This window comes from Lepidochelys kempii, chromosome 3 (assembly GCF_965140265.1).
Source record: "Lepidochelys kempii isolate rLepKem1 chromosome 3, rLepKem1.hap2, whole genome shotgun sequence".
Classification (NCBI taxonomy): domain Eukaryota; kingdom Metazoa; phylum Chordata; order Testudines; family Cheloniidae; genus Lepidochelys; species Lepidochelys kempii.
In genome coordinates this window covers 76,313,282-76,338,019 of record NC_133258.1, presented here as the reverse complement: position 1 = coordinate 76,338,019, position 24,738 = coordinate 76,313,282, and the positions used below count along the sequence as shown (strand labels likewise).

The 24,738-nt window shown below is 38.3% G+C and overlaps 1 protein-coding gene across 5 annotated transcripts in view; it reads left to right on the top strand.

Annotated features, from left to right (window-relative positions):
• The window catches only part of ASCC3 (activating signal cointegrator 1 complex subunit 3), a 508,597-nt gene extending 485,930 nt beyond the window's left edge, over positions 1 to 22,667 (top strand). Inside the window, exons 35-39 of one of the 5 annotated variants that reach the window (XM_073336867.1) lie at positions 11,434 to 11,585; positions 12,661 to 12,811; positions 16,842 to 17,051; positions 19,561 to 19,736; positions 19,832 to 22,667. In XM_073336867.1, coding sequence (XP_073192968.1) covers positions 11,434 to 11,585; positions 12,661 to 12,811; positions 16,842 to 17,051; positions 19,561 to 19,736; positions 19,832 to 19,979 — 837 coding nt within the window. In that variant the 3' untranslated portion in view covers positions 19,980 to 22,667. The other 4 variants (XM_073336864.1, XM_073336863.1, XM_073336866.1 and 1 more) reach the window with 4 other exon arrangements.
• The last annotated feature ends 2,071 nt before the right edge of the window (positions 22,668 to 24,738 follow it).

Below are 24,738 nucleotides of genomic sequence, written 5' to 3'. Positions count from 1 at the left end.
GCAGTGCAGGCCGAGGGACTTTCCCTGCACAAGCGGCGGAACAAGTTTGGGAACCACTGCAATAGATGATCAATGCCTTCCATAGTTCAGATCACATTGATAATATTACTTTAGAGACTGAAGTAGCAAGATAGAGGGTCTTATAAAGCATCTGGGAAGGTCTTAGTTGGCATGCATCAGAGAGACTTTCAAGGAGGTGGGGGATGGAAAAGAGCATGTGTAGTAATGGGTGGCAAAGCAGGTGGAGGAGGGAGGCGAAAATGTGTGAAAGAGATGGGTTACAGAGAATAATGTAAGAGGAGTGCCATCTGCCCTACTGGCTGCATTCCTATTAACTGCAAATAAGGTAAGCCATCTTTTCCTCTGAGACTATAGCTATACAGGTATACAATTCCAAAACTGCATTTGAAAAAAAAAAGTATTTAACTTTTGCAGAGCAAAAGTTATTACATTTTTTTTCTCAAAAGTTATCTTCTTAGGCCCAGTACTCTGAAGTAGAGCTGGCCGAAAAAAGAGAATCCCTTTCCGTGAAAATTTTCGTACTTGAGAAAGTTTTGTCCTGAAACAGGGCAAAACATCAAAAACTATGAAAATTTTCACAGGAAAAATTCTATTTCAGGAAAACTGAAACAGAATTTTTCAGTTTCCAGGGAAGGCTCTTGCCAATTGCACAAAGCCTTCCAGCCCACCTGCTGGAGAGAAAGAGAGCCCACCACTCTGCCTCCCTGCCAGCTCCAAAAGCCAGGGAAACATTGCCCATCTCCCAGACTGGGGATGGTGAATGCAGGAAAGTAGCGCATCTCAGTGCTCTCTCCATCTCCCAGAGTTGGCAGATGAGGCGCTGGCTGTGTGCCTTAGTGCTGCTTCAATAAAAGTTTAGTCAAATGTGCAAATGTGGTCACCCCACCTCAAAAAAGATAGATTGGAAAAGGGTCACAAAAATTAGGGGCATGCAACAGTTTCCAAATGAGGAAAGAGTAATAAGACTAGGAATTTTCAGCTTGGAAAATGCAGAGATAAAGGAAGAAGGAGGCATGCCTCGGGGCCCTAATTTACCCTGGGGTGTTAGCTACTTCCCACCACCCAACACAGATGTAATGAAGTTCATATAAAATAAGTAAGAACTACTAATTATTTTTTAAGATAGGCTTTTAATGATTTTTGACTGTAATAACAGCATAGACAAAACAAAAAAAGGAAGACCAAAGACCAGCACTGAATAAGAATTAATACAAAGGCAGATTATATTGAGAACAAGCGCAAGTACATGTAATATTGTGGACCATTTTGCGAATTTCTGAACAGTGACTTTACATATGCTGGTTCTGGCAGGTCATAATAAAAGCCCAGAAGACAAGCATAAGTAAAGCTTTTATTTACCAGTTTTATATTTCTGGTGACAAAATACTGTAAGGCAAACACAACTATACGTATAAGGAGCTAATGAACAACAGCATTATATGCATTCTCTCAGCCTACTTGAAAGACCAACATAAATACATGCAAAGCTATTATGCATCAGCCACCTACTATTGATTTTATGCTACAGTATTGATACAACTATGATCAATTTGGCTTGAGCAACCAGACTTTTTTACTTTGTAGACTTACCCTGCATTCATCCGAAAATACATTACCCTTTAGTTGGCCGCTTTTCTCACTGTCCAGGTACAGACAGTTGAGAAGTGCACATTCCTTCGGTTTAGGGGGTGTGGGTTAGGTTTTTTTATGACCGAAACACACACACACACAGTCCTCTGCCTTCGTCCTTTTTGTCTGATTTGACGGCCGTGTTTTAGAACAGACCAACCAATTAGGGTGGGCCACATTGTTTATGTGGTTGCCCTAGTTGTATAATTGATGCGTATTTAATTTTTATGTCCAGTTGTTAGTTGTTTGTATAACTTAGGCCTATTTATTTTTTTTGTAGACAATTGGATCTTGAATGTGGGTAATTTGGTGTTGATAAGTACATAGGTGTCAGCATAAAATGTTATTTGGTTGCAGCGCGTCCTCACCACAAGCTTAAGCGTTATTTTTGCAAGGCTTGCATTTTGAAGTATACGAAAGTTTAAGGCCTAACATTTGCAATACCTTGATTCCGTTCAAGCTTAACAAAATATTTGTTCAATTTATTCACAGAAAAGAGACTATTAAGGGGGCATATGATCAAGGTCTATGAAATCATGACTGGTGCTGAGAAAGTAAATAAGGAAGTGTTATTTACTCCTTCTCATAACACAAGGGGTCACCAAATGAAATTAATAGGCAGCAGGTTTAAAACAAAGAAAAGAAAGTATTTCTTTACACAACCCACAGTCAACCCATGGAACTCTTTGCCAGAGGATGTTGTGAAGGCCAAGATTATAACAGGGTTCAAAAAAGAACTAGATAAATTCTTGGAGGATAGGTCCATCAATGGCTATTAGCCAGGATTGGTACGGATAGTGTCCCTAGCCTCTGTTTGCCAGAAGCTGGGAATGGGCAACAGGGCATACCCGTTCTATTCATTCCCTCTGGGGCACCTGGCATTGGCCACTGTTGGAAGACAGGATACTGGGCTAGATGGACCTTTGGTCTGACACAGTATGGCTGTTCTTATGTTCCAACACTGATGTAGTAATAAATAATCATTATTAAAAATAATCAAATGCTTATTAATGTTTTAAAAGCAAATGTTTGTACTTATACAGTTTGTAAGGGCTGTTAAACATCTGTATTCTTAAATACTTGGTGAGGTGTGTTAAACCAAATGTGTCCTATAAAAAAATGTTTAAGGTACAAACATATATACATATGCATATTATTACATATGCATTTACATATATTTATGCATACCAATATTACCCATATATTATCATTTATCACAAGTTCTATAAAAATATAGCTGGTATTTAATTATTCAAACAAATCATGTAATCCCTCATATATATTAGTACATATACCCATAATATTCTGTAAGGTAAAAGCACAATACACTTATAATCCTAACCAAAGCCCATCTCATTGACCACCAACTAAGCATAAAGGTCTGTTTATGTCACCCACATGTTATCAAAGCACAACTCTACACCTCACACCTCAGTCATGGTCCCAGGCTTAACATTCCCAGGTTCACTATAAAAAACTAAAAACAATTAAAAAATAAAATCTGTCCATCAGTCATATGAGGGAATGTGTAAAATAAGGAACAAATGGGGCATAAATGTGTAAATAAAAAACTAAGGTGGCTACATAACAGTGTTTAGCCCACTGGGCCATCTTCAGTCTATGCATTATGCTTTTCCGGGACAATGGGTAAACATCCTCCCCATAAAAAGACAAAAATGGGGGGAATAAGTAGGAAGAGAGCCTGAAACATAAGCCATTGTATCAGAGGCCTGGTTTGAGGCCTGGGCTAAAGTGGTAGTCAGAGCTTTTCTAATACAAAGCAAAGACTAGCTGTGAGCAAAAGGCAGGACCTGCTCACAAAATCTGGCAAAAACAGAGCTAATATTGCAAAAAAACACATTTCTAAGAAGTGCTAGGCACAGAGTACTCACACAGACACATCCCAATATCAAGTAGTACCAAAACATCCCAATATCAAAAATGGTACAAAAACATTCCCCAAGAATAACAGAAACCTACTAACCCCTCCTAAAAGATAAGATCAGAATAACAGTACATAATAAAATGTTTTACTCAAACCAACATGTACAAGGTGATAGGTGATAACTAGCAATGTCAGGGGGTAGTAACTAACTATGTCAGTGGGGCAGTACATAACTTGTTTGTATCAGGATATAAAAATGTATCTCAAGAGAATTGTCTTTGTCTAGCCTAAAAAGGAACAGAAAGTCCCACCATTCACTGAGCTGGTCCATTGTTAAGGGCAAACATGTATTAGTGGTCTGGAAAAGTCTGTGGGATACTAATACCGTGCTTCGCTGACAATAAACCTGGCCTGGTGCCTTCGTACCTTGATGAATCTTTTGCCATTTGCAGTTCACTCATAAAGTAATTAACTGATTTACTTGTTTGTAAGTGCTGTACTTTTTCAGCGGATACGCTGTATTCTTCCTACTAAGCTAAGAGGTTGAATCTCTGCTTTAAGTGCAACAGAACTCAACCTTAATTATGGAGTCACAACCAGTACCTCACAGTCACAGTATTATAAAGTTTAACCATGGCGAAAATAAGAGATTCCCAAAATTCATTTGAGAAGTAGACCTTGCCCTCTAAGGTCCAAGATATTGGACCCTAACACTTCAATGGCACATGTAAAAACATTTAAGTCATTTTAGAGCTCCTAAACTTGTATTAATTATGCAGTTTGTCTTCCACCTAAGCCTGTACAGTTGGACTTGAATTACAAGTGGCAAGATATGAAAACTAGTACCACAAAAAAATTTAAAACTCTCCAGAACATTTCTAAAATGACAGATTTCAAAGTAATTGTAATAGCTCCTATGACTGGATCAGTTTTACAAGGGTGCGTATGTTTTCAGTATGTAAATGACATTCTTTATTTGAACATATGTTCTAAAACTGTCTCGAAAGCGCATGGGTAGAAGCTTCTGCCACTGCTATTTCTTCCCATGTCACATTACTTCCTCTTTTGAATATATGTATTAAAATAGTGTCAGGAGGAGTTCTATATCTCTCTATATATAAAAACTGCTAAGGAAAGAAGACTATATATATTTTAGACCAAATTCCCAGGGGTAGACGATAACATCCACTTTGACCACTGAAAGGTGCCAGACCCTGTGGAACAGTTCCTGTTTCCTATTTGAGCAGGAAGCCATCAATCCATTTGAGGAAACCACTATTCATGGCACATACGAAGAGAAGCTGACACTTTCAGTTCCCATCCCCCAGATTAGAACTGACTGTGAATCAGCCAGTTGGTGCTAGAGTTCAGAATCCTTAGTATGAGCGGCTGAGAGAAACAAATGTATCCATTCACATCAGGACCCAGCAGACTTTGAAGGCACAATAGGGCAGCTTTTTGTGTCCTCTTGATGATTGACCTAAACCTCTGTGATGGAAGATTCTATTTAGATTCTCACTGCCTTTCCCTTCAGATCTTGCTGGAAGTGACAGCTAGCTTGTCAAATTCCTCTGATGTTTGAGACTGATAATTAGCTTAACTTTCAATGTGAGAGTCAAGAGTCCCTGTCACCTGCATAGACTCCATTCTACAAGAGATTTCTATCTATCTTTACTACCATTAAGCATAGAGGAGCCAGGGGAGCCCTGTGGGAAACATAGGACATCACTGGTCTCTGATGTAGCATAGTGAGGAGGAGCAGCTGAAAGAGTTGGCAGAGAGCCAGGAAGAGAAGAGACAACTCCCTGTTGCCTTGCACCATCTGCCTTCAACATCAGTAGACCAAGCTGGAGAAGGGGGCATCTGGGACATAGGAGGCACCACAAAATAAAGATACGTATGAGAGAAAGGGAGGAAGCCGCACTTGGTCAGAGAGAAAAAGAGGAACTTAAGGAGGGAAGGAAAATGAAGACCCCCAGTGATGACAACAGAGTGGACCCTATCAAAAACAAAATCGGGATTAGAAGACAGAATCTATATATGGCTCCCCCCCCCACCAACTACTGACTGAGAAGCAGCCACCCACTGCCCCTTGAAAATTCCTTAACGGGAGCAGAGTCACCTGAAGTGGGCACTGAGGCTCTCATACAGGAGGCGTTCCTGGGGAAAAGTGAAATAGTCAAAATCAATATCAGAATCAAAATATCACTCAAATATTTGGACTCTGAAATCTGAATATCAACCTAATACAAATATTTGCTCATCCCTAATGACTGATACTATCTTACTCTGCACCTGCTTCATTACAGAATGAGCCAGAATTCCCATTTATCCAACGCCTACAGTTGATCTTTATAGCAAATGAACTTTCAGTCCCTTTGATGTTTTCTAGTCAAGCTGTGTGACATGAAGGCCAAAATAGTGCTTTAGTACACCTCCTTAACTGTTACTGTGATTATTTATATAGCATCATTGGAGCACATGGCACTTTAAGACAAGAAGCACTTAAAAGGCTTACAAGCTAAGGCCTTAATCCTGCATTAAGAGCCATGTGAGTGCCCATATCAGTGTCAGATTGGGGCCAAAATAGTGTAGGATTGGGGCCAATATATGATTATGCACATTTTCTACTTTCTTCCTTTATTTCTCTGTCATTCTTTATAACAAAATCAAGAATAATACATATTCTCTGTGCTCCCAGGTCCCTCCATTCAGCTCATCTTCTCTTCCATATTAAAAAAAACAAAAGATGCTTTCATGTACTTATTAGTTTACTTTAAACCTTTTGTTTTACTCTACTACAAGAAAATTTCTTGCATGATCTGTGTCACTTTCATCTCATGCTAATCTTTTTTTAAAATCTCATAAATTTAATTAACATATCCAGCTTCATCATGAAATCTTTGTGACGTTCAAATGAGATGCTATAGCAAACAGATTTATCCATGTGCAATTTTTCACTCTGGAACAACATTCTTAAAGTAGCCTAACCTGTTATCAGCTGTAAGATATTTATAAAATTACTTACTTAAAGGTTTGGCTTACAAGAATTAAAATTATAACGTACCATGTATTTTGGCAGGCTGTTACAATATTTTAAATGACTTATGGGACAAAAGACCAGGTCAATGAGAAGAATTGTTTTCTGGAGCACATAAACAACCATTTATCTCTGCAAAATATTAATAACTCATAATGAGTTGATGTTGAGTGAGGTGAAAAGAAAAGAGAAAATGATGGGAAACAAGAGAAGGAATAAACCTTATTCATACGATACAGGCGATCTGATTACACAAATAATAAGTAGTAGTAATAATTATTATACTTGGAAATAAATCTGTTAAATTTTTTTCTAATGTTTAGCTACTAGGTTTTATATATGGCCAATTTGGAGGAAACTGAATGACTCAATTTGTTATCTTGAGTATTTACAGGAATTACAATTTCCATTGAGTATCAAGCATGTGTATGTTTTACACTAGCTAAAAATGAAAATGTGTGTAGGTTTCCAAAATAGCAAATAAAACAAGCAAACTTTACCATTGTCCCTACTCCTTCACAATGTCACTGTCTTGTATTTCACTTCAAGACCGAGATGCTGTGAATAAATTATATAGGTGAAGGAGAAAAATATTAAAGAGGAAAAGAGGACTTGCTATGTGGGTTCCTAGTAATAATCTGGAACATACAGTCCCCCACACACAGGTTTTTGGTACCCCATAGGGGATATCTGTAAGTTGGCCTCTGTCCATTTCTATGAGATATTCTATAAAAAGGATCCTTCCATTCATTCTGTGAACTCTTTCTCCCTTTACCCATCTTCCCCTCCCCCCAACCCTCAACAAAAATCTAGTTTATTTTAGGTAAAAACAAATGTTTACAATTGTCAACAAAAGTAGATTACAAAAAGAAAACCAACTCAACATACTGGAAGCATAAAGAAAGTCATGGTCATATAAGCAAAAGAATAACTTCTATTCACACAGTTGGTGGCTATCCTTCGATACAAGCATGATGTCTGCCATGGGGAAAAGTTATTGTTGAGACTTAAGATGGCTGAGGAGTCCAATCTTTGCTCGACAGGATTTTCCACATGTGTGATAGATGGTTGCTTAGAGAGAGCACAACTGCTGGCCAGGATGCTGTATTCTTTCCTTTTCCCTCTGCCATTTCTCAGTATCTTGAGCAAGGCGATTCTTTTCAAAATGTGCTAAGGCTTAATGTATGATGCAACGCCACTGCAGTCTATTGCCAGCCAGCTCCTCCCAGTTCGTGAGGTCAATGCCTCCATTCTTAAAATATATTCTCAGTGTGTCCTTTTAGTGTTTTCTCTGTCTCCCACAGGTCCTCTTACAATGACTAAGAAAAGATAACTTGCTTCAAAAAATGAGTATCAGCCATCTGCACACAATGGCTAGCCCAGCGAAGCTGATATTTCATAATCTTTGCCTCAACAGTGGTGGTGTTAGCTACAAAGAGAACGCTGGCATTGATGTGACAATCTTCCCATCTGATATGGAGAATCTTCATAAGGCAGCGCTGTTAGTATCACTCCAGACGATTAAGATGGCTTTGCTATGTCACCCATGTCTCGCACCCATAAAGAAGAGTGGGGATGATTACTGCATTGAATACTAGCATCTTCGTTTCCATCAGCGGATCTCTGTCAATAAAGTCATGACAAAGCAATTTTCCAAAGGATGCACTGGCACAACGGATCCTATGTTCGATCTCCACAGCAGGATTGGCTGTCTGGGAGAGGTGGTTACCAAGTTAAGGGAAATACTCAACATTTTTCAGGGGTTCACCACCAATGACAATTTGGGGGTAAAGGGATGCAGCTTATGCTGGGGCAGGCTGGTAAAGCACCTTAGTCTTCCCAATGTTAAGGAAATGATAAGCATCTGAGAAAAGATCTACGGTGAATTGCAAGTCAGCCTCAATGTGCGTGAGGGTGGCACAGTCATCAGCATACTCAAGGTTGGTAATAACAGTCCTGATTATCTTAGTTTTAGAATGAAGACGCCGTGTGCTAAAGAGCTGCCAAATTATGCATCTGTCTCACAAGTACAAGTACAAGACGACCAACACACAGCCTCCACTTCCATGCAGATTTGTGACTAGGGACTCCCAGAGATTACTACTCCTGTCCCCATCACCACAGGACTTGTAGTGTGAGATGTTAACACCCTTGGCAGAGGCCTGCATATGAAATCTTTTAACGTGAGTGAGCTGGTGCGCCCGCGGCAGCTTTATGAAACTTAGCAGGAATGAGGTCTGGACCCAGTAGAAAGGAAGTCTGTGAAACCAGAGGTCTCCGTCCTGCTGCAGCCCTCATTCATCTTCACAGCCGCAGAGAATTGACAGGTCCTCGAATACACCTGTTCCGCCGTTGGGGTCTGTTGACACAATAGACAAGGTAATTAGGTATCACATTGTTGCCCATGTATGTTAGTTATTGCAAATTGGGGGATGAGGCAAGTGCATAGGTAAAGATTAAGTAAGAGTAGCAACAAGAAGAAAGGAGAGAAGGGAAGGAAGGAAGAAGAGTGGGAAAAGAGGAGTGGCCATTAGAGGTATGGCTGTCTGGGGAGAGCGTTTGAGGTAGCTACTCTTTGGTAAGTGAGATTTACGGGCTAAGACATACCTTGTACAATCTACAAGCAGAAAAATAATTAATTTACCAGTAAGTTGATTTTTGAAATGGCAGTCTTCTCCTTGATAAATACTGAGGGTATCTCCTCCTTCCATATGTCTAGAAATCTGTGTGTGAACAAACACACAAGCTCGTAGGCTGTCTGGTTGCGCCTTTCAAATTTGGTTTCCAGCATCATCAGACTTTCTATAGCAAAAAAATGCAAAGCAGCTTGGAGGTTCTTATGAGAAGATCATAACAGTGTCAACATTGATAGTTTTGCCTTTACAGGTTAATTTATAGGGCAAATGGAAACATTTCAGATTTACTCCCCAAAAAGATTCCTTGCATGCAGAATATTATTAACTGCAGGACACTTTCCCACTTTCTTTCATGAGAAATGGGGCAAAACCTATGCAATTCAGGACAACATTTTAAATATTTTTCTATATGTCGGTGATTCTATCACGCTGGTCTGGAACAAAACCTGTTGAAATTGCAGTGTAATCTACTAATGTAAGATGTGTGTCTGACCATGACTGAAACCAACTTGTGTGTTTTTAAAGTCAGCATTTCTCCGGAATCAGAGTAATTTAATTGAAATAGCTCAGCATGTGTAAACAACTCCTTTGTTTAAAGAAGATTTCACTGTTTAGTTTGCCTTAAGTAAATGCTGCCTTTTGTTTGTCTGTAAAACATTTGATTAAATGTACAGGCTAATATACACAGCTCCTCATTATTCCACTAGTGGGCTGTAAAATGAGCTAGAAGTATTGTAAGTTTGTACATTCTTGAGGAAGCATCAAACAATGTCATTTGTCTTGAAAAAAACACAAATACGTCTTAAGCATGTTCTTTAAAAGGAGACTACAGGATTCTAGTACCAAAACTAAGAACCTAAATTAAAAAAATGTATGGAGACTGTCCAGTACTCCCAAACATTCCAGACTGAAATGATACTGAACATTCCTACTCTTGCTTCTTTTTTTAACAATTTTCCAAAATTTTAATGAAATTTCAAATTTCTTACCTAATTATTGCTTTTGAAAATACATCTTTACATGAAATTAGTACAAAGAATCTGATTTTATTGTTGTTTTAAGTGTTTCTGCAGTTTGCAAACCAATAAATGTATTTTAGCAGAATCCCTTACCAACTGAAATGTCCCAGTAAATTCTAATAATTGTTGTAATGTACTGTGCACAGTGTGAAACCTGTATTATATATTTAAATATTTGTATTCACTATAAAAGTGTTATATTGAAACTAAACATGTCCTTTTGAAAAGTTCTCAGATTCTCTTTTGGTTCAACAAGAAAAAACTTAGGCACACTGTTACAAAGACTTACACATACACTTAATTTACGTGTTGTGAGCAGTTTCATTGAAGTGAGTGGGGCTCCTCACTGTGCATAAAGTTAAGCACAAGTACCCATCTTTGCCAAATTGGTCCTCAGTCATGCTACTTAGCATACATTTTGATTTCCAGTTTCTATTAAAAAAAAATCAACTGAATAAAAATTAGAAATGGGCCTGGAAAGTGTAATGGCCCATTTATAGTGTTGAGAGTCAATGTTGTCTGAATGAATAGGAGGTTAGGAGTCAGGAAACTTCTAAGCTTAAATCCCAGTTCTGATACTGACTTGCTCTGTTTGCCTTAGCAAGTCATTTTACCTCTGGTCTTCAGTTTCGTCATCCATAAAATGGAACTAGTATTAGTAGCTAATGCGATGAACTATCATTAAATATTCATTTTGGGGACAAACTTTTAATATTCATTTAATTTATTTGAATTGGATGTGTTTTCAATAATTCTGAAAGTATGCAAACTCTTTCTTATACAGAAACCTTCAAAAACAATTTTGAATTTAGCTGTAACTTTTCATCCCTTTAAAGCAAATCTTTAGATGTGCACCTTACAGGCAGTGCTTGGACTGTACTCTAAGTCACATTTTATGGTGCTGTAGTGCCCCAAACCAGTGATTTGTTTTTAAAGGCAAACTCTGAAATGGACCACTGCTGTTACATTTTGGGATACATTTTAGTGATGATTTAGGACCTAATCCAACTCTCATTAAGGTCAGTAGAAAGACTTCAATTGACTTCAATAGGAGCTGAGTTAGACCCACAGTCAAACTCCCATTTTATGTGCAGTAAGTCCCTGTACATTTAACATTAAAGAAATGTTGTTAGTTTGTATCTGGAACACAAAAGGAGAGGTAGTTACAACTGTATTCCTGTATTTAATGTCTTGTTTGTTTAGGCAATGCTGGATGTTGCAGCAAACCAGGGTTGGTTAGTGACTGCTCTGAGTATAACCAGTCTGGTGCAGATGGTTATCCAAGGCCGGTGGAAACACGACTCTTCCCTGCTTACTTTGCCCAATGTAGAACAACACCATCTTCACCTTTTTAGGTATGTAATTATTCAAAATGTTTATAGTTCTTTCCAACTCTTCATTTTCTCATATTGATTGTCATTGTGTCCTGGAATGTGTTAATATAGCAGAAGCTAAGCCCATCCCACTTTTGCTATTTCTCTCCCAACAATTTGTTTGTTTTAATTATTTCTAAGTTCACCCACCTCTGCAGAGTTCATTAAATATTTCAGGCAACCCGGGATGGTATTTTAAAGGAGTGTGATTTAAGACAGTGGAATAAGGGATGAATTTCTGGAAGGATTCCCAATTCCACCAAATCTAACTCTGTCTCTGAAATCTGTTTATATATTGCATCTTTACTTTGGTCCACTGTAAAATTATACCCATACATTGGCCTATCTCAACTTGGCCATGCAGCACTGTATATCAAACTGATGTAATGCACAGGTAATGTAGTAATTAACACAATGCAAAAAGAAATTACTGGTATTCAGTATCAGAGGTCAGTGTTGAGTCTTAATATCAAAATACGGAAAACAAATATTCAGTATCTCCAAAGAATATTCTTTGTAGAAAAAAAATTTCTAAATACCTATAAGAATGAGAATTTGAGTCTTCTGTATCAGTTGAGACTGCTTATCATACTGATAAGACTGCTGCTACTGTTTTACTCAGATTGGGGATTTCCTATATGTAAAGTGTAAACTGAAATTATTAACATTAAAGATTTTATTGAATGGGGAATATCTCTTTTCTGATTATTAAACTGGTTTTAAAGAAGAATGGCAACTGTTTAGTGATCTTTGACCCTAAACTACTACACAATTAGTGTCACAGTTGATGCCATTTTTAAATATTGTGTCCAGCAGCAGCTCCAACAGTCTTAATCAGACTTTCAGATTCTAGTATTTATAACTAATCAAGAAGAAAGATGCTTCATTCTCATCATGGAAACTTTCAAGACAATAATCTGAGCAAAGGGGGTCAAGCACTTTTATGTAATTTCTACCTTCTCTTTCTTTCTTTCCTTCTTACTACCCTTTACAAATCTCTCTCTGTATAATAATTTTTTAACTCCTCACTGGAAATACGTTTTGTTGTCTTTATCAGGAAGTGGAACCAAGGAAAAAGGAAGCGCTTGTGTGGAGGTTACCAAGGACCTATTGAGTGTCTTCCTGAATTGATTGCTGTCTCTGAAGGAAAAGAAAACATTTTTGCTTCCATTGTAGACCGTGACTTGCAAGCTGTACACATTACACAGGTAATGCTTCCTGTAGTGATTTCAGAGTTCATTGTAAATGTGATTGGGAAGGAAAAGTAGAAGGGAGAAAGAGTCTTTTTATATCCTTTCAGCAAATATCACATTATTTTCTGCAGAAAGTATGTAAAAACTGCAACACATTGTTACTCTAATTCAAAGAAAGACCTACTTTTACAAGGGTTTCTCCCCCCCCCTTTCTTTTCTAGTTATTTTCCCCCCTTCCCTATTATCCAGCAACACCAATAAGGTTCATAGCTGATGTTAATGCTGCTCCTTAGCCTGTTTGAGGTATTTGCCTAGAACATTCAATCTGAGAGTTATCCACCTTTTTTGTAGTCAGCTATGCACTAAGATTACATGCATTACAAATATCATTGTAGCTGGTTCCTAAAATATTCTTTCAAACAGAATATTTTTGGGGAATATAGTTGGTAGAAGATCCAATGTTCAGTTTCTGTTTGGAAGAGAAAAAGCATATCAGTTTTCCCCTCTTCTCAGAGGAAAAAAAACTATAGTCTCAAAGTATTTAAGATATTATTACCTTTTATTTGACTGTAGTCTTTTTAAGCTGTTTCCAGTCTAAAGCATAGCAGTATACCATAGTATTCATCACATGAGTGTATGATTGCAAATACACATAGAAAGGAAGAAAACATCAAAAATTAGGTTTGTGGATTTTTTAAAAAATTCTTCATAATTGAAAGTGAAATACTGAACTTGACTGTTCAGATTTTGTTAAATCTAACACTGGCATGCAAACAAAAAGGAAAGTATTTAAATATCCATAACAGACATCTGCATTTCTAACTAAATTACCATCAAAATTTTGAATAAAGGAAAGTTATTTAAATCAAAACAAGGCCTCTTTTAACAACAACAGATTTCTAACATAATACACATTGATTTCAGTCCAAGTTTTAGATGTGATGAAAAATTAGAACATTGTCATAATTAGTTCAGGGAGAACTCAGAAGTAAACTTACTTAATTTATTTGCATAAATTGCCATTCTGTTATCTTTAAAAGCAAATGCAAATTGGCTCTGTCTGATATGATGATGGTTATTTGGCTCAAAAGTGCTTCAATTTGCGTAGCAATCTGGTGTCGTCTCTGCAGTGAGGCGATCCCAGGTAACATACAAATCCTGAATTATTCCAGAAATTAGTATGTTTAAAGCATCAATTTAAGTGCTAATTGCAGTAGTAATGAGAAAAAGCAGTACTACTGTGAGATTTGCATCTACTGCCCCATCAGTATGCCTGGAACGGCTGCTGACTGGCAGAGGATTTGGCTGCTAATTAAATAATTGTATGCATGGCAGTGTTCTCATCTGATTCAATAGATGAAGATTAATCCTCAGATAAATATGTTTGGCTGGTATTGAAATGTCTTAGCAGTTTCTTCAAAAATAGCGTGTGTGTATGTGATGTATACACACCAAGTGTGTGGGGAAGGCGATGTAAATGTAGATACATGTAGAGAGGGGATATATATGATGTATTACAGTGCAAAGGAAAAGTTTCAATCACCTGAGTTTGGTGATCATTATGTATTCTGTACATGCTACACATCTTTCACAAAGCAACTATTTCAGAAATGGTTTAGAGATTTTGGGGGTTTCTTAATTCTATTGGGATTATTTTTGGCACTCCATCTGTAAAGTCAAGTGTCCTAGTTATGCATGGGGCCAAAGAAAAGAAAAAATATTAAATATACAACACTTCTTAAAAAGACCAAAAAATTGTTTTCTGTACATAAAAATATGACAAATGTAAAGGCTGATATCTTGGAACCATCCAGGGTTCAAAGCAAGTGATAAGTGTCCCATGGGGAAGCCTAGAATATTCCCTTTCCAATGGTACAAAGCTCTTGCTTCTAGCCATGACAGATTGTGAGTTCAGAATAGCACTTGAACCTGCCATTAATGCAGAACCAAATAGTGACCAGCCTGAGCTTAGATGAGTGAAATTTTGGGGGGAGGGAAGAGGAAGAAAACCCTACATCTGGGGAAAAGATTGATAATTTTTAAATGGCAGCTCTTGAAGCTGGATTTGAAATGCTAGAATAAATCCTGGAGATAAGGATTATTAGTAAAAGTGCCAGTGATGACATCAAAGATTCATGAAAAAATGCTGTACAATTTTTTATGTGGTTATCACTATCCTATATGGGGTAAGTCCATGTGTTAGTGGGTGCAGGTACTGTACATGTATATATACCCACACAAATATACACGTTCTTCATATGTATATATAATATATGTGTAAAAGTGTGTGTAATTTTGTACAGCAAAAGACAGAGTACAATTTTCAAAAGCATATGAGTAATTTAGGAGCCTAAGTTCCATTTTGAAAAGTGATTTACACCCTTAAGATCCTGAGTTTCACTGAAAGTCCTAAGTGCCTAAATCTCTTTTGAAAATGGGACTTACATTTCAGTTAGACGCTTTTGAAAATGGGACCTATTAGCTGTACAGAATAAGTCTGAATGTTAGCTAATGCCCAAAATATTTTTTCTAATGAAAAATGAAAGTCCACCAGACAAAAGAGTTGCCATATTAACACCATATGAGAGAGATAGAAAAGCAAGTGATTTCTCAATTCATATCAAAAGTATCTGCTCCACAACCTAGTATTAGCTACCTTCACTCTGGAATTTATTTTATTATGGCCCTGTCCCCACTTTTTAGCAACCACCACTTGATATTTTTCTTGAGCATTATTTAATGAAGAGCATTATTTGAATCTCTCCACATCACATGACTGAAACAGATGGCATGCCACAGTTGTTATCTCAAGATCTAGTTGCTAATCTTGACTAGAAGATAGAATTTTCAAAACCATACCACAGGTCAAAACTTCAGAAAGCAAAATCGGTCTTTAGGCCTGGAGATGGATTGTACTAAATCTACATTGTAGTTAGTTCAGTTTTTCACTCAGTGCTGCTTTGTTACACTCTGCTCCTGTCTGCACAGTAAAAACTGTGGAACTAGATTACCATACAGTAGCCTCTGACACAATCAAAAACATGGTCGGGTCACACATCAATCTATGTTCTTGAACCATAATACAGCTCTGCAAAGTTTCAGGCAGTAACACAGTTAAAACAAGGTTTCTACAGAATCATTTGGATTGAGCTGGAAACCTTTTTTTAACCATATTGTAATGAGGTCCTTGGACACAGTTGTTTTAACATGTAAATGAGACTTCATGTGTAATTAAATGGTCAGATGCTCAGTTAGTATGTGTCAGCATATCTTCACTGAAGACAATGGAGCTATGCTGATTTACCCCAGCTGAGGATCTAGCTCAGTAGGTATAAAATGTTTCTACAAATAAAAAAAAAAAGCAGAAAGCCATCACATGTGGGGCTGAAGGAGCACTTTGTTCACGCACACAATTTGCATGTCCCTAGTACCAGTTCAAAGTAGTGGGATGCTGGGGGAGAGAAAACTGAGAGACAGTTGCAGATTCATAAAGTGATAAGAGGAAGACTTGAGTGTCTTTAGGATGATTGAAAGGACAAGGAAGCTTCATGGGGATGGATGCAAGAAAACCTTAAGTATGGCTAAGTTTGGATAAGCATTTGAACTTTTGAATAATTATCTGAACTGATCCTCTGAACTCTCTGAGGTTTGCCCGTCACTAATTAGCACTGCACTGACTCACTCGTTATGGATTATGTTGAGGAAGTTTAATTCAGACCTTAATTATACTAGTTTTTAGTAGCTTATAGAAAAAAATAATCAGCAGTAGCAAGGATTTTTCCTTTTGTTCAGGAATACCATAATCTTGGTGAAGCATGTATAGTACACTTGAGGGAGAAAGCATTTTCTAGGAATGATCTTGAGTTATATCATGTAAATACATCAGACTTGTTAAGAACATAATAATAATAAGCTCAAAATGTACATGAATGTGTAGAATACATCATGACATTTTGACGGTTATGACAGCAGAATGCATTTTAGAGGTTTGTGTTGTAGCTGAAACTGAACTTTGTCATTTTGTGCATGATCTCTTCTGCCACAGGCTTGGAATTTCTTGTCCCATTTGCCAGTTATAGATGTTAGTTTGAGCATTAAAGGATCATGGGATGACTCATCTCAGGAGCAGAATGAACTTCCTATCCCTACTTTGGCAACAGATATGTGGGATGACAAAAAGTGGATCAAGTTACATGCTGATCACGAATATGTCCTCCAGATAAATTTGCAGAGAGTCCAGATGAGGCATCACAAGGTAGGGTATTCATAATTTTCATTCTGTAATACACCAGATTCTGATACTCAGTTACTGAAGTGTAGTGTGCCATATAGTAAGTTTCTGTTGGACTATTAATGCTTTCATATAAATCATTAGTTCTGTGGTAGTTTCTTTGGCAGACTGGCTCAAAGACAGGAAATGCTAGTAGTGAGGCTGGTAATTTTTCCAGTACTGTAGGATAATGGCTTGAATATTTCATTTATTTGTTTTTGCCTTGCTAATTGGTTGAAAATCCTAAATGAATCAATATTTTCTACTTTTTTCTGACATTTGGATTAGTAACTTGATTTCCTAGGGTCATAATAACAGTATTTAGTTGCGTTTTTAAAGCATTATGATCCTCTGCTAAGTACTTCACTGTTTTTCTGTAACATGCTCAATAAAAATTTTAACTTTCTTTCCATTTTAGTCCCTACCTTGTATTCTCCTTGTGATCTTCCTCTGTCCATAACAAACATACAATGATGTCATTAGGCTTTGCCCCTTCCTTTTTACTCTCTTACTCATACATTCTGCATTTACTAAAGCGTTCCGCATTCTTTGAAAATCAGGTCCTTTTAACTACTCTGAAGTTTAACACACAGCAATTGAGGTATCAAAATCATTCATCACTTTTGAAAATACAAGCCATTTTCTTTTGGCTTTAGATCTCATACCCAAAAGCACAGCAGAAGATTAAGTGGTGCTGTAGCCCTTTCATCATGATTCATAGAATCATAGAATCATAGAATATCAGGGTTGGAAGGGACCCCAGAAGGTCATCTAGTCCAACCCCCTGCTCAAAGCAGGACCAATTCCCAGTTAAATCATCCCAGCCAGGGCTTTGTCAAGCCTGACCTTAAAAACCTCTAAGGAAGGAGATTCTACCACCTCCCTAGGTAACGCATTCCAGTGTTTCACCACCCTCTTAGTGAAAAAGTTTTTCCTAATATCCAATCTAAACCTCCCCCACTGCAACTTGAGACCATTACTCCTCGTTCTGTCATCTGCTACCATTGAGAACAGTCTAGAGCCATCCTCTTTGGAACCCCCTTTCAGGTAGTTGAAAGCAGCTATCAAATCCCCCCTCATTCTTCTCTTCTGCAGGCTAAACAATCCCAGCTCCCTCAGCCTCTCCTCATAACTCATGTGTTCCAGTCCCCTAATCATTTTTGTTGCCCTTCGCTGGACTCTCTCCAATTTATCCACATCCTTCTTGAAGTGTGGGGCCCAAAACTGGACACAGTACTCCAGATGAGGCCTCACCAATGTCGAATAGAGGGGAACGATCACGTCCCTCGATCTGCTCGCTATGCCCCTACTTATACATCCCAAAATGCCATTGGCCTTCTTGGCAACAAGGGCACACTGCTGACTCATATCCAGCATATTCACTTCTCAGTTGTAGAATATCTGCATTCATCCATGTACGATCAGTGAGTTCAACATCTAGGAGAGCCTGAACCTTCAGACTATCAAGGAATTTCTTAAGTAAATGCCAAATAGTTGGACACCAGGGACGAAATCCTAGCGCCACTGAAGTTGATGGCAAAACTCCCGTTGACTTAAATGGGGCCAGGATTTCACTCTAGTTTTCTTTTGCTAATTATTTTTTTGGGGAAATAATGCCATTGTAAGTTAAAATTATCAGCAAAATTATTGTTCACAGTGTATGAGCAAAATAGTCCTTAATTCCTCCTTTAGGAAAATTTGAGACAACTTTGTTCTTATAACCTTAAGTGTAAAACAAGAATAACAGAGGCATATATTTTAACAGGGCTGGACTTATAATAGTATTAGAAGTTAACTTTCATTCATGCAAGAACGACATCCAAAAAATACCTTTCTTTTCCAAACAATAACCCTGACTGCAATGGCAACACGATCAGACTCTGCATGAAGCTTCATTGCTCTGTTAGTGCTTTTTTTTTTTTTTTCCTGTGGATCTTTAGTAAAACCTTTCTATCTACAGTACACTAAATGAATTCTGATTGAGTGTGCCTCATTATTAGTACCTGCAACTTTCAGCAATAAAGTCACTGTTTTAAAGAATCACTGAAGTATTCTTCCATTTTGCTACATCAACGTAAAATAAAGACTTCAAGTACTGTCATTGTCTTTATATTAATCTGGAACAATGTTGATTAATATTATTTAAAGATACTAGGAATACAATTAGCCATTCTTGAGAAAATAGCGTTCACTGTGTTTTAGATTAAATTATCAAAAGGAACAGATTTTTCATTCATAATTTGATTTGCTTAGAAAACAGAGAGCTACCTATGCAACAATATTTGGAATAATATATTGTTTTCTGTTCTGGCTCACATTTTTTTCAAAAGGCTTTCTCTAGAAAAATGATAAAAATGTTCTAGTTCTAATTCAGTTCTAGTTTTCTGTAAAAATGTATCATCTTGTCCTTTATGGTGTGGTTACCCTACAAAGACAAATGATGGTTTGACTGGGAGATTCCCAGTTGTGTTAACTTGTATTTTCTGCCTAACAGGGAAGGCAAGACAGTAAAGCAGTTGCTCCTCGATTCCCCAAAGCCAAAGATGAAGGGTGGTTTTTGATATTGGGGGAAGTGGATAAAAAAGAACTCATTGCCCTGAAAAGAGTTGGATATGTCAGATATCGAAATGCTGTCTCAGTTGCTTTTTATACTCCGGAAACTCCTGGAAAGTAAGATGAGCTTTGACTTAAAATTATCCAGGTGTTTAAAATTAAATGTTGACGTCTTTGAAAAAGAAACTGATGCTGCTGCTATTATGTTTTAGGTATATCTACACATTGTATCTCATGAGTGACAGTTATCTTGGCATGGACCAACAGTATGACATTTATCTGAATATCAAACCACCCAGCATCTCAGCACAGATCAGCACTGAGGTCTCTGAAGCTGTGAGTCACTTGACTCTGAAGTAACGTTACCTGAACAATCCATTTGAAGGAAGTGGTCTTGAAACCTGGATGTTCAGTCATTCTGGACAAGAGAGAAATTATGTTTGCCTTAGTCGAATCAACTTCTAACCTCAAGACACCTAGGAAATTGAAAGTGACTGCTGTATTGACTCTAGTAACACGGAGTTAGCCACAGTGGCCTTAGTCTTTTACAAAGTGCTACCTTTTATTGTTTCAGCTTTGTACGATTCTTGAAATGTAAAACGGATCTGTAAATGCCATAATTCTATGTTGGCAGATCAAAATAAGAGAATAGTAGCTATTTTAATTTGTATACATTTAGTGCTATAGTCTTCATTTGAAAATGATTAATCTGTGGCCACTCTGTTGGTATTGTTTAAATGGTCTTTTTTTCTTAATTTATGAAGAGAATTCAAAACATGAGCTGAGAAAACATTGCTGATATATAATAGTGTATAATAAGACATATCTGTACGAAATTTGCTACACTAGACTTTTCAATGTAAAATGTATAAGATATATCAGGGGGGTCAGCAATCTTTGGTACACGGCACATCAGGGTAATCCACCGGTGGGCCTCAGGACATTTTGTTTACGTTGATCATCCACAGGCATGGCTCCCCACAGCTCCCAGTGGCCGTGGTTTGCTGTTCCTGGCCAATGGGAGCAGCAGGAAGCGGTGACCAGCACATCCCTGCATCCCACGCCGCTTCCCTCAGCACCCATTGGCCAGGAACAGTGAACCCCAGCCACCGGGAGCTCTGGGGGGGCCAGGCCTGTGGATTGTTAACATAAAAAAAATGTCTTGCAGCCCGTCAGCGGATTACCCTGATGGGCCTTGTGCCAAAGGCTGTCGACCCCTGGGATATGTAGTGATAAAACTCAACTCTTAAGCATACCCTGTGTTTTGCGGCGATGAACATTTTCAAAAACTTATGTTCATTGTACATTTAATAAATCTGGTTGTAAAATCATGCCAAATAATCAAGCTGTTGATTTCAAAATGAACAAATATACAAATACAGTGCTTATAGATACAAATTTTTCTTTTCACATTAGTATACCAATTTCCTAAATGTTAATGTTTTTCTGAATGAAGAATGAGTCGCTGAGCTGCTCATTAGTTACTTTATTTTGCCAATCTAGTGTAAAGCAGTCAATGCAGCTCACAAAAATAAATTAAGGACACAATAGCCCCAAAAGTGAATAGAATCTTATATAGGTTTGTAAACAAAATACTTTGTTAAAAAGCGTTAAGATTGAGAGTGGCTCAAGAAAGCCTAGCTAACACACAAAAGCCAATATTAGACTTTTGTTACAAAAATTCTATACCTTTAAAAACACGTGCACGTGAATGTCTGAACACTCACACAATATACCTACCTTTGATGTTTTGCTTAGACATTGTCTGAATGGTACTTTGTCTTGTATTTAGATTGTAAGCTCTTTGGACCAGAGACTGTCCTGTGTGTTTGTATTACACCTTGCATATTGGAGGGTGCTGCAATACAACTGATATGTAATCCTTCCTTGTTTCTCTTTTGGTTTGCTTGTCACCTTGAATGAAGAGTTTTGCTGTTTCACTCTTCATTAGGAACTTTGCTGCACTGGTTTTATAAATATTTGAGAGCTGTAATGCCTCTTCTTTTTCTAATGTTTTGTATGTGTTATAGCACAATCCATTTAACTAAACCTCGTGGCCAAAATTTTCAATCCTGTGTCCCTGAAGTTAGGGTTCTAAATCCCATATTTATTAGAAGTAGCCTGATTTTCAAAGATATTGAGCTACCCCCACTTGGAGTCAACACCTTTAAAACATCACACCACTTCTATTTAGGCGCCTGAATATAGATGGGGGAGCCTAACGTTAGGCACTCAAGTTTGAAAATGTCAGCCCTCCCTTTTAGCGAAAAGTAAGTGGTATCCCCTGTGGATTTGCTGTCACCTTCATTGTATTTCACGTGCCCAAAATGCAGTGAATGCAATGCAGTGGAAAGCTGCTGCCTGCCAGCTTCCTGCAGAAAATGATGCAGGCCGTGCTTTAGGCATGAGGCCGTGCTTTAGGCACGAGGCTGTGCCTGCAGTGCACTAAAGAGAAGGCCAGCTGTTCTTGCAAAGCCAAATGGCATCCTCCAAAATTTAACGGAGTGGGGGTGGAAAAAAGATTCATATCCAGTGGTTCAAAGACCTTCAGATAAATGGGCCTCTTCTATATTCAGGTTACAACTAAACATTAAATTTAAATTGTTCAAGAAAGCATGACTATTTCCGTTTATATTTGAGTATTTTTAGGTATGATGTTAAATGAAATGTAACTATATGTTTCACTCATCCAATGCAACTTTATTGCATAAGACCTCAATCAGAGCGATGGCGACATCATTATGACAGGAAATCCATTAATGCAATGAGGAGTTTGTCAGCATCTGTTCTAGCCTGCTTCACCTTTAAGGTAAGACTACATCCTGTATAATTTTGGGAAAATAAAATACTTAGGCAAAGCTTCACTCATTCACCAAATACTTTAGAAAAATGTATTTCCATGAAAACCACATTACTCTGCATGTGACTTTCAGAGGAACTGAGACACAGTTCTTAAAGGAAATCCTTGGATTACAGCAAACAACATTTTCTGTCAACAGTTCTAGTTAATTAGAAGAAGTACAGCTCTGCCATAATCACATAATATACCATGGTGATGATCTTGGTTCTTGCCAACTTTGTAAACTGCATGTCACAAAAGTGTGTTCTGCACCTGTGTTATATGTCTTTTTCATAAGATCTTCAATCTTCTGTCTGAACTGATTGGAGTTTTTCATGCTGGAATTCAGTTGTACAATTTGGATTTCAGTTTCATCCTTTAGTTGTTATTGCCTACTCTGTTTGTTTATGGATAGTTCAGTCTGTCTCTAAATACTATATTTGAAACACTCTTGAGAATTCATTGGAAAAATATTGGATTTGTAAGGACAAGAGTCTGAAGTAATGCAATATGAACTGAAGCAAATTGATTGGAATCAGCTTTTATATAAAAAATCTACTAGAGGAAATTATGCAGTATTTAAAACAGGTGCTCAGAAGGAACAATCAATATAGTCAAGCCAATGATATCTAAGAGTGAAAAGTGAGAGCAGCAGTGACTTGTTTTAACAAGAATGTGAAAATCAGACAAAAAGGAACAGAAAACAAATACAAATTACCTATACTGTTCTGTGATGTGGCTGCCACTACTGTGAGTTGTCCTAGGCAGGCAGGCAGGCAGGTGATCACCATTCCAGATGCAAGATTTTAATGCCCAGTTTCTTGTTCCAATTTGTAGGCAGGCTTCCCAATTGTTGTTCTTTTCTGAAAATAGCTGCAGTTGGTGCCTCTCTGCTGAAGTTCTGTCTTTCTTCCAGGCCGCAGAATGACATAGGACAGAAAAGGACAAAGAGAATTTCCTCCCAGAAAAAGCCAGGGAACAACCACCAAAAATTACCACCAATTGGGTCAGTCCTTCCCATCTTGCTCTGCTGTAGCCTTGTGTGGCACCATTGTAACCAGGCCTGCGTAGGGATAGGAGAGGGTCTGAACCAACTCTGCTTCAGCAGCCTCAGAGGGTATGTCTCCACAGCAAAGAAAAGCCAACAGCTGGCCTGTGACAACCAACTCGGGCTTGTAGGGCTCAGGCTGCATGGTTGTGTCATTGCTGTGTAGACTTCCAGGTTTGGGCTGGAACCCGGTCTCTAGGACCCAGTGGAGTGGGAGGGTCCCAGAGCTCAGGCTCCAGCCTGAGCCCAGAAGTCAACACAACAATGAAATAGTTCAGGCCCTGTGAGCTTAAGTTAGCTGGCACGGACCAGCCGTGGGTTTTTCTTTGCTGTGTAGACATACCCTGAGTGCCTTCAGAGGCCCCACAGGAGTTCCCATCTCTTCTTAACCAGTTTCCTTAAGGCAGTCTCATATCTTAGGTTCTTTAGTAAATCTCTTGTTCCAACTTGGAACCTGTGCCTGCTGATAAATGCAGTCTACTTTGAGATGATCTTTGCTGTTCCAGTCTTTTCCTGCATTGAATGTAGTCTTTTCAGACCCACCACCTCTGCCAAGAGAACTGAGGCACTTGCACTCCTGATTTGCAATCCCCTGTACCTCATTTTCCATAAAATAGTTCTGAATGTACCTTAGTTTTCTCACAGAGATGGTCTCTGCCCTTCCATCTTAATCAGGAGATCTTGTTCCATAAGTTCTGTCCCAATCCCAAGGCCAGACTTGAGGTCCCTGGACGTGCATCAAATGCCATGAGTCTTCCTTCCCTGAGATGAATCTTTCTACAATTCCAGGTTTCTGTACTGTCTGAAGGGCCTGTTTGATGGAGTACACAAACCCCACACTGAGATGGAAGAGGTTAAAGGACAGTACTCAGCCCAGCTAGCCATGCCCCTCCAACTCTGCAGAGCATGCTCCAACTGGAGACAGGATTTAAAAGGGAGCAACCCAGCTCAAAAGGCTGGAGGCTGGGGAAGAGTAGAGACCTACCCTGAAGGCTCCTGCCAAAAGGGGCTAGAGAGACTTTCTTGAAGTACCAGGACTGTATGCTAAGCCCAATTGGGGCTGATGATTTGGGTTTCCTTTTCCTTTTTCCTTATCTGGGACTGGAAGCAATGGGAGAAAGTGACCCAAGGACGGTAACTCAGAGGATCCTCCCCAGAGGTCAAGTGTTGCCGACCACTCTAGGGCCCTGGGTCCGAGCTGGTGGAGTCAGTAGGCCCGGTCTCCCCTACAA